Here is a 10936-nt window from a genome sequence, read left to right as displayed (position 1 = left end):
AATCTGACTTCAGCCAAGCGAATTCTCGTTTTCTCATTCCTGTTTTAATTTTCTCTTAAATTTTGAATTTAATTGTTCCTCTTTTTCGTGCAGCCTGCGGTTAAAGTTTACCCATGCAGGTATTTTGTGTACCACTAAAAACAGAGCGCCAACCGCAAAAATATTAAAAATCGGCCACAAATTCACGGTATTTATTCACCCCTTTGTTTTCACTTACAACATTGACCGAGAATTTAAAATTAAAACCCACTTAAGAATTCCTAAAAACCCGCTGAAAAATCAGAGAGATTCTGCGCATTCCGGAAGCGCGAAAACACACCAAACTAGGTTTTCAAATAGTTTTCATCGGTAAAATGATTCCCAACCTTTGGGAATTGGAAAGTATTGGCACAATAATTCGCAGCCGGTAAAATCGAAGTTTGGCGGGAAAAATGCCGCAAAAATCGCGGAACAGTAGGCAACTGCACAAAAAATTTCTAATTGCTGGAAAAAACGTTGCGCAAATTTGTGATAGGCCGGTTGTTAATAATCAGACCGCAAATACTACTGTGCGGACAAATCAAATATTTTATTAGCAATTTAATTTGTTTCTGCAAAGTTGTCGCAATTTTGAACAATTTCACCAATAAAAAAAACAGCAAATTCACGAGAAAATGACGATCAATACGTCCGGAGCATTGCATCTGCATTTCGCATCGCCAATCCACCCCAATAAATCACGACAGACACGCAATAAAACAACCAACGGCCAGCCAATTTCCACGTAATTCGTACAAACAAAAGTTAAATCCTTTTATTAATTTGAATTAATTCCAAAATAATAAATCCAGATTTTCGATTATTCATCCCCGGAATTATCTGCAGCGCGGCGCTAGGTGACCCTCCCAGCGGACGGCGATCAGATTTCCACTTACTTCGCCAGCCAACAATTCCTACAGTTCATTATCCAATATTCCTAATAAAATCCCGCATTTTTCCCGAATTCTCCAAATTATCCCGAATATTTTCCCGGGAAATTTATTCCCAGCGCGTCCGGCGTTTTTTGGCGTCGGGTTCAGAGGCAGCGGGTGGCCGCCGGTCGGGTGGCAACTGCCCCGTCTCCGGGGAGGACGCAGCAGCAAACTGCTGTTTGAATTTATTCTGGAAGACCGCTTTCATCGCCGCGAACCGGTTCGTGCCCGGCGCGCTGCTCGACGCGGCGCCCACCTCATCACGCGCCGATTTGATCATGTCGCTGACGCTCTCCTCGTGCGTCGACGCTTTGCTCTCTTTGAAACCGATGCCGCGGCCGCCCACCGGTTTTTTCCCTGCGATACCAACACGGTTACATATTGTGATTGGTGAAACGGCAATGTTATATAATTACAATTTAAAAACGAGAGAAATTCCTTCGTACGAATGGAATTATTTCAATGCAAAAATCGACGCTTCGGCACAGCAGCTATTTTTCCCCAATTATATCGGTAATTATATCTGCCAGACATTTTCTTAAATATATCTTTATTTTATTATTTAGCGAGTTAAATTTTATTAGATTTTATTAATTAGTTTTCTAAGATTTTGTTTAATCTTTTATTTATGCATCGATGATTTCATTTATGTTTTTATTGTCCAACATGTTATATATCGAATATCAATGTCATCCATATCTTGTTTAATATTCCTTGTATCGTACCGTATTTTACAGACGTACTACCATGACTGTAATCTTAATTTTTAACTAATATTTTTTACCAGAATTATGCCTAAAGGTAAGATAGCAATTATTTCTGCTGCACGCATGGACAAAATTTGCATCCAAAACGACCGTCGCTCAGAAAAAGTTGGCCACGTGCAAATAAGCAAGTTAACTCAAAAAATGGTACGGTAGACGTACAATAAAAAAATTGCAAATTCAGAAAAAATTTGTGCATTTTTCTACACTACTGACATGCTCAAAATCTATTGCAGATTCTATCATTATTAACAGAAGAATAGGAAACTGAACAGTCAACGCGGAATACTACGGAAATTAATACTGCCATATTGCCATTATACTACGGAATCACTACGAATTTTCCTACAGAATCGTTAACAACGCTGTAACACAGATTACAAAAACCGGGCAGATGATTGCAAAATCAAATCGGGCTGGGATCATTCGAAGCGGTAATTTATTGGTTGCAACCTAAAATCAGTATTCTTTCCATTCTAGTTAGACGAACTGATAAAATAAAAACCTATCGAATAAAATCCAACTGAAAAATAACGCCAGGCGAATACCAGTAATTCAGTATCATTTACATTCTGTTTGTTCTCTTTTTCACGCTAAAAAAGTTCCAAAAAATTAAAAAAAACTATTTAAAATTATAAATAAACACCACGGAAAAAAAACAAATCTTAAAAAAGCTATTTTTTAATTCCAAAGAAATTTCTTTCATTTCAGTTCGAATTTGAAGCATTTCAAAACGGCCCATACTGTATAATCAAAAAAAATTAATAACTGCAATATGCACTTATGTAACTAATAACTGCCAGTATTTATAATGACTGGTATATCGTTGATTTCTTTTCCTGCATTAAATAATTTAAATAGAAACAGTACTCGGAATTTTAAAATTTAAAACTTTTTTTAAATTTTAAAACTTTAAAACTTAAAAAAAAAACGGAACAAATTTTAAAAATGCATTTTTTTTAATTCAAATATTTTCTTTTAGTTTTAAATCCATTTTATTTCAAGCATTTCAAAAACGGCCTCAACCGTTCGAATCACAACGCTAGCGCGTTTACCGTTTAAAGGATGGTGATACCTGCGCAGACTCAAATTAAATTGATTAAATTTTAAAAAAAATTAAAACGTAAGCAGCCTACCTTTGCCACCCTTGAAGCGGGTCTTCTTGAACCAGCTGCACTGCTCGGCCAACTCCAGCAGCTTCTCCGGCACATGCTGATTGGCGCCCTCCAGATTGCGCACCAGATGCGGCGTGAACTCCTTATCCTGCGGAACCACCAGGGTGTACGCGGCGCCCTGCTCCCCGGCACGACCTGTAATCATCCCGCGAACGAACACATGGTTAAACTAATTTTCCTCAACCCAAAGAACGCACTGTGCAATTAAATTATGAAATTTTAGGGTAATTTTCAATGTTTTATTTCCTTTTATTTTTTGCTTAACGGATGCCGACCGAACCCACCCCGTCAGAAGCCTCAGGCCACGTACAAAAACCTCAGCCATAAAAACATTTAGTTTTAGAAGGTAAAAGGTAAAAAGGAGATTTTAGACACGTTCCGGTGTGGTAAACGATGCAAATAAACCACTCTTGCTGCCGGTGAAAATTAATACCATACTTCCGCCAAAATTTCAGAAAATATCATGTCACTACACTACGATTATCCATGAAATACTTATTCTCTGATAACAGTTTTTATCACTGGTCGCTGAATTTCATAAAGTTCCGAAACCATTAACGTTTAACGGCTGTTAAATAACAAATATCTTACTCAGAATATTTTACAAATGCGAAAAAATTATTGTACAGATACTTAATCAAATACCATTACAGTGATTACACCAACACATTGCTAACAAGGATTCGTAAATATTTACTCAACAAATCCAATTACAATTACAAATTCAACAAAATATCAGTGAAAAAAATGACGACAAATAACGAACGAATTTTCTGACGCGGTAATTGGTGAAAATGATTCACTAACAAATTCCGCAAGTGGGCGGGAATTATTGAAGAAAATAAAAAAAAGGTATTTGTCACCTGTGCGGCCGATTCTGTGCGTGTGCGTATCAATATCCCGCGCCACGTCGAAGTTGATCACCGTGCGGATACTGGCAATGTCCAGCCCGCGCGCGGCCACATCCGTCGCCACGAGAATGGGCAGTTCCTTCTTCTTGAACTGATGGAGGACCTTGTCGCGCTCCGTCTGATGCAGATCGCCGTGAATCAGTCCGCATTTGTGGTCAGCCCGCTGCAGCCGCGCCGCCACGTCCTCGCTGTTGGCCTTCTTCGTCACGAAGATCAGGACACTGCCGGTGGAGGTGAAGCTGACAATGTTCCGCAACAGCCACGCCCACTTCTCCTCCACGTTGGGCAGGATCTTGATGAACTGCGTCACGTCCTCGTTGGCTTCCCCCAGTTCACCTATCAACGATCAGTACGTGCTATTTTCTCCAGAAACCCAATATATCGCAGGAAAAAGCTTTAATCGCTTAGCTTAGAAAAAGCTTAAAATTTTGCCATCTACAGATAAGCCAAGAATTCACCATGAGCCTTTCCCTTTCGAAATTATTGGAACATGTATTTGATTTAATTATCGAACAGCTTATCTGCGCAGTGATTTTTCTTTCAAATTCCAACAATGTAATTTAAGAACTGTTTGAAATTTTTATTGTTTAATTTTAATTGGAATCATTTTCAATGGTAGATACTAGATGTTTGATTGTGGGCAATAAACAGAAATCTATAGAGAGGTGGCTTAGAGTATGCCGTAGTGGAGCATCGTAGTCAGTGTAACGTAAACTTTGGGAATTTGCGCAAAATTAATTTTGTCACCGCATAAATTTCGAAACTTCAGTCGTTATTAATTTATGTTCATGCTAAATTTTTTATTTGTTCAAAAAGCCAATAAATAAAAAAAATAATATCTTTAAAAAATGAAAAGTGCCAAAAAAGACGAAAGAATAATTTAAAAAAATAATAAAATGCCGCAACGGCGAAGGAATATTTTACAAAAATAAAAATACCGAAAACAGACCAAAGAATATTTTTAAAAAATTAAAACTTTCGAAAAAGACGAAATAATTTTCGAGCAATACAAAAATCTATAGATAGGTGGCTTAGAGTACAATCTGCCGTAGTGGAGCTTCGTAGTACAGTGTCACGTAAATATCGGGTAATTGCGCAAAATTAATTTGTCACTGCAAAAACTTCGAAATTTCAGCGGTAACTAAGGAGTTAATAATTTATGTTCATGCTATATTTTTCATATGTTCAAAAAGCTAATAAATAACAAAAAATAATATCTTTAAAAAACAAGAAGTGCCAAAAAAGACGAAAGAATAATTTTAAAAAATATTATGCCCCAAAGGCGAAGGAATATTTTACAAAAATGTGTAGTGTGTAATCATCGTTGCTGAACACGAAGGAAACCAATAAATAAATACGAGTATTTTACAAAAATAAAAATACCGAAAACAGACCAAAGCATATTTCTAAAAAATTAAAACTTTCGAAAAAGGCGAAACAATATTTTCAAGCAATACAAAAATGTCTAAACAAGCACAAGAAATGTAGTTTAACACAATATAAACCGGGCAAAAAATTATAAAGTTAGCGGAGCGCATACCTTGCACAATGCGGATGGGATCCAGCAGAGCGTCGCGCGCTAATCTTTCGATATTCTTCTTGAAGGTGGCGCTGAAGAGCAGCGTCTGTCGGTCGGGACGGACGTGGTTGCAGATGCTGCGCACCTGCGGCTCAAAGCCCAGATCCAGCATCCGGTCGGCCTCGTCCAGGACGATAAAGGTCACGCGCTGCAGATTGGTCACTTTGCTCTTGATCATGTCGATCATGCGTCCCGGCGTGGCCACCACGATCTCCGCGCCGTGTTTCAGCGCCTGACTCTGCTCGTGCTTGTTGCTGCCACCTGCGACCGCAACAAACAACCTTCTTAATATTTATTTAAAATTATTCAGTCATCCAGTATGAAATTCTTTACATTTATTTATCCATTCGCTTTTCATGGAAAGATGTAAAAGTATTTTAACCGAGAAATATTTACGCGACGCAACAATACTGGATCATAAAACTGATCGTTCAAATTGGTCAAAACTGTAGGAATGAAAATTCAAATTTGAATTACAAGAAGAAATTCAAAATGAGAAGAAAATAATAAAGGAGAGAAAATTATAACACAACACAAGAAAACAAAATTACAAAAAAAAATTCCCTCAACAGAAAAAAGAAACTCAAAAAGATAAAAAAATTCAAAAACAAAAAATAAAAAAAAATCTAAATTTCTTTTGTCTAAATTCGTTCGACAGAAATAAAGAATTCGTAAATATAAATAAAAGTAACAAAAATATTGAGTTACAAAAAACAAGTGAATTTTTAATCGTTTTAAATTCACCCGATAGCACAGAAGCCGCTGTTCCATCGACTAAACGCAGTTTCAACGGTTTTTTTTATTAACTATACAGAAAAAACAATGCCTGTAAATAACAATAAAAAGCCAACAAACATTCAAAAATAATTTTTAAATATCCAATTATGAAAATGCCGGGTTAATTTAGTTTTGCAATACGTAATGCATAATTTTCGGCAGCGATTACAAACAACACATCATAATAACAGGCACGCCCACACACTACGCGCATCGTCACTTTATCCATGCCACGTCTCCATTACAGAATATCTAAGTTATTTCCACTTGGACGAATATTCTCATTTTTTAATTTAAATATCAGAGGAAATGTGAACACGATCAGCCAGATTTCTACCGAATTTATTCCGATTTCTACCGAAGTTTTCGCACATAAAATAAACAAAAAAATTCGAATAAACTGACCGGCGATGCAGGTGGTGGTGAGATTGTAGACTTTGGTGCCGAATTTGCGGACTTCGTTGTAGATCTGCTGGGCCAGCTCGCGGGTGGGCGCCAAGATTAAACCGATAGGTCCGTCGCCCGGACGGAGGGGCGGCTGGTCCATGACGTGCATCAGCAGGGGCCAGAGATAGGCGGCGGTCTTGCCGCTGCCCGTCTTGGCGATGCCGATCACGTCGCGGCCTTGGAGGACCGCCGGGATGGCCTGCGCCTGGATGGGCGTCGGCTGCGTGAACTCCAGCTTCCGAATGGCTTTCCTGCAATTTATTCATCAAAAATTACTGTAGAATTTTTTAAAATTTAAAATGCAGAATTCATTGCACATAATTTCAATCCACTCGGCATAAACTTAAACGACTAACTTGCGGCAAAGGTTCTGAAAGAAAAGCTCTTTCCAAAAAAATCAATTTAAATATTAAAATAAAAAACCTGGCATAAAAATTACTAAACAGAAAACGAACGTTTTGAAATAGTAAAAACCTAATATGAAAACACACGATTTTGATTTTCATGTTATGGCAAAAACTGTCGCACAATCTTTCTCGTCACTGGGAATTGAAGCTGCCGCAACATTTAAACTAAAAAGCCTTTGTGTAAAAACAAATTATTCTGCTAACAATTCTACGCATTCCTTTTCAACCCGATCAATATATACAAAGCCGTCGGCAATTAAATTGGCATTATGTAATGAGAAGAAACCTGAATGATTTTACAACAATTTTGCCATAATAAGCAGGAAAGTGTAACATCAAAAAATAATTGTCTAGCAAGAGAAATTTCCTTGGCTGTAAAATGTTGGAAAAATGATACGATCAGCCGCAAGGCGACGTACATGAGGGCTTCATCGAAATTGAAATGAGCGAACGAGGCCACCGGTTTGGGCGGGGACGCGCCGGAGACGCGGATGCCCCATTTCTGGCGCAGCTCATTCACCTGCAATAAAACATTATTATTATTATTATATTATTATTATTATATTATATTATTTTTATGGCTTTTGCCCAATAAAGACTTTTTTTAATAAAACATTGTCATCCTGCAATGCACAACCGCTGCGTGGCATCATCCACTACAGTCCAATACTGGCAGAATGTATAGACACTAAGTTGGCACTGATGGTGAGAAAAACCCAACAAAATTACGGGCAAAAATTAAAAAATAGGTTGGTACTGACAAAAATTAAACTAAAAATAAGATATTACTGACAGAGATTTAAAAAAATATATTCAAATAAATATACAGTAAATTCATGAATACTTCTAACTGGTAGAAATGTACGCGGATGCATCAGCTTCAGTGTATTCGAAATATCTGAGTTAGTGATGGTTCACTCATGGTGAAATAATTATCCCACTGCACTACAATCTTTAGTAATCACAACTCACAAGGAAAGATCAACTTGCCCAGTTGTTAACTGTTCTGGTATTCGCACGGGAATTCAATTAAATTAAATTTGCCAATTAATCAAAGATCTACTACGAATAAACAGAGTAAACATATTCCAGGTTTTATTTCAACGCATAAAACCAAGTGAAAATCGTCAAAACTTATTACGCATAAGGAAGATCAGGAAAACCATAAAAAACCATCAAACACAATCAAATAAAAATTGACAAAAAACACTAAAATAATTCTAAAGAATGAAACAAAGCGAAACGACAAATTACCTAATCAACGGTTAATAAGATAAATCGATATAAAGGTGTAAATATAAAAAAATACAAGAAATAACATCAACCATAAAAATGGTATCACGGAAAAAAAATGCCCAACCGCAGCGAAATCCTCGCGAACAACGATTTTTCTCATTATCCTACGAACTGACCTGCGCGCTGTTGAGTTTGACGATATCCTCGTGTTCCTGGTAGAAGTTCTTCTCAAATGGCGCATACTCCATCTGCGCGTGATCGATGGGCGGGAGGGGGTCGATGTGTTTGGACTTTTGCGGCGCGATGGGATTGCCGTCCTCGTCGTACTCCAGCGGGATGTCCTCCTCGCCGGCCGCCAGTCCGGCGTTGGGGTTCTCCCGCATGAACCGGAAGTAGGACTCCTCGTTGTCCTCCTCCTCAATGTCGGCGCGGTAGGCTTTTTTGGCGGCGCCATCCGGGGGCGGGGGGACGGCGGGGGAGGGTTGTGTGGAGGGACGGTGGGGCGCGCTGACGGCGGAGGATTTCTTCGTTTCTTTCTATTGCATTACAGAAAAACTATATTAAATGTGAATGTTTTCATTCATCTTTTTGCCGGATTTTGGAAGAACTTCCGTACAAGATTAGCTGTATAATTCTTGCATATGAGGCAGAATCCGAAGTAGAATTACAGTAACCAACCAATTTGTTAGTACTTCCAATCCCAAAATTTTCTATTCTTCACTTGTCACTGTTGTCAGGTATTTTACTTATTTGGAATATTTTACACGTACTTATTTCGGATATCCATATTTACAGATATTTTTAATATTTTTAGTTGCACACGCATTTTTCAGATAATTAATTTTACAGGTATATCTGATTTTAATTTTAGAATTTTTTTACTGGATTTAATTTTACATGCACAATCCAGTTGTACAATTAAAAATTAATCTTACTGGATTTAATTTTACATATTACATGCAGTTGAGATTTTTAGCTTCAGTTTAGATTTCAAAAATAATTTTAAATGCAACGTATTTTTCAGATCTAATTTTACAGCAACTTTTTTTTTAGTTCTTTATTATACTACGTATATTTTTCATAGTACAGGATCTAATTTTGCAGAAATATTTCATTTTACATCATTTTTTCAGGGATTTGATTTGACAGGCATTTTCTCCGTTTATCCGCTTTATACGAGTACGTTGCATTATTTTGGCCGACTAGAGAATCCATCCAAATCGAAAAATTCAGAAATAAAAAGCTAACAATGTCAAACATTCATTTCAACATTTAAGTAAAGCATCAGATGAAATCGGATTACACCGAACCGTAATTAGCGATGACACACTGTACTACGAGTATACGACAACTCGCATCCTCATAGCAAACAGGCACTGATTAATCTGAATTTAATTCAAATTATAAAACAACTTATACTGTATAAGCACAAATCACAGGGCTTTTCTCTACTCTAAGCTTCTTACTTTTCGAAAAAATTTACCTCTAACCAATATTATGAATCTGGCAATTTGCTCCGTTGATATACCAGCCAATGGTTCGAAAATGTTCCACAAAGTATTCACGGAAAATGTTTAAAAAAATAAAAAAAAACCCCGGAAAATGGCCACAATAATTCCCACAAATTACACCAAGCCACTTACGGCAATATCCGCCATGAAAGCATCAAGGGGATCCTCTTCCTCATCCTCCTCCGGCCGTACCCCACTGGACGACCGACTGCCACTGGCAGGGCGGTCGTGTCTCTCGCGAGCACCTCCCGTTGGTTCCTCAGCGGGATCCTCGTCAAAATACCTACAAACCTCCATCAAACACCCCCCATTCTGCGCCAAAATCATGTTCGTCCCTTACTCATCATCATCCTCATCGCAGACCCGGCGTTTTGTCGACTGGTGGTGGGACGCAGCGGAACGGTAGGCCTCCAGACTGGCGTCCTCGTGCATCGAGGGGAAATTATTGACGACGGTTCCGCCCATGCGGGTGGCGATGGGGAAGGCTGGGGGAGGAGGGGGGTAGGTTAGAAAATTAGAAAAAATCAGGGCATGATGTTCTACCTTGTTCGAGGGATTTTTGGTCGGGGCGCCCCGCGGCAGGGGGCTTAGAGGCGCCGTAGACGTAGTTGCTGCCTGTAGATGCGGAGACGAACGGCGAGCGCACGGGCCGTCCGCGGAATGACATTCTCTCGCTGTGCGTGATGTTAGTCCCGAGAAACGATCATCCAGAATATACTAAAACCGTTGACAAAGGTACTACAAATTTTACAATGTAAATCAACCTTCATTCGGGTTTAACGCGAAGCAAAGAAAATTGAAAAGTCAAGAAATTTTGAACTCTGAAATTATCTGAGTTGACTCAACTGGCATGACAAAACAGCCAGTAATCAATCACAAGGCTAGAGGCTTCCAATTCCAATACTGCGACTCCCATTCCAGTTGTTGGTAATGAAACAGACTTTACACACCGCAACGAGTCGTATCGTCCTTTTCTGGCTTGTTTTTAATTCGTGTTTTCCAAAGTATTACTACGATTATTTCAGCAAATCCAATCAATGGATGACCCGAATAATTAGATTTTCGTTTGGAATTGCCTTTATGCGAATAATTATCTGCGCTGCAGCCTGCATGGATTCATTTTCCTGCAGATAACCAATTCCACCGGAAATTCCAATGCACATCTACGGCAACTTCTGA

At 38.5% G+C, this 10936-nt stretch overlaps 1 protein-coding gene across 1 annotated transcript; it reads right to left on the bottom strand.

Moving 5' to 3' along the window:
• Nucleotides 1-430: 430 nt before the first annotated feature.
• LOC129591054 (ATP-dependent RNA helicase DDX42-like) lies at nucleotides 431-10571 on the bottom strand. The gene is made up of 10 exons (XM_055486573.1): nucleotides 10301-10571; nucleotides 10098-10242; nucleotides 9890-10040; nucleotides 8423-8782; nucleotides 7430-7530; nucleotides 6562-6854; nucleotides 5341-5640; nucleotides 3753-4136; nucleotides 2851-3024; nucleotides 431-1307 (listed from the first exon to the last, which is right to left on the bottom strand). Exons 1-10 carry the CDS (start codon nucleotides 10422-10424, stop codon nucleotides 1018-1020), a joined length of 2322 nt encoding a protein of 773 aa, XP_055342548.1. The 5' UTR covers nucleotides 10425-10571; the 3' UTR covers nucleotides 431-1017.
• Between the last annotated feature and the right edge of the window lie 365 nt (nucleotides 10572-10936).

The sequence above is a fragment of the Paramacrobiotus metropolitanus genome, unplaced genomic scaffold (assembly GCF_019649055.1).
Source record: "Paramacrobiotus metropolitanus isolate TYO unplaced genomic scaffold, Prichtersi_v1.0 Parri_scaffold0000044, whole genome shotgun sequence".
Taxonomy (NCBI): domain Eukaryota; kingdom Metazoa; phylum Tardigrada; class Eutardigrada; order Parachela; family Macrobiotidae; genus Paramacrobiotus; species Paramacrobiotus metropolitanus.
This window is presented reverse-complemented; position numbering and strand designations above follow the sequence as displayed.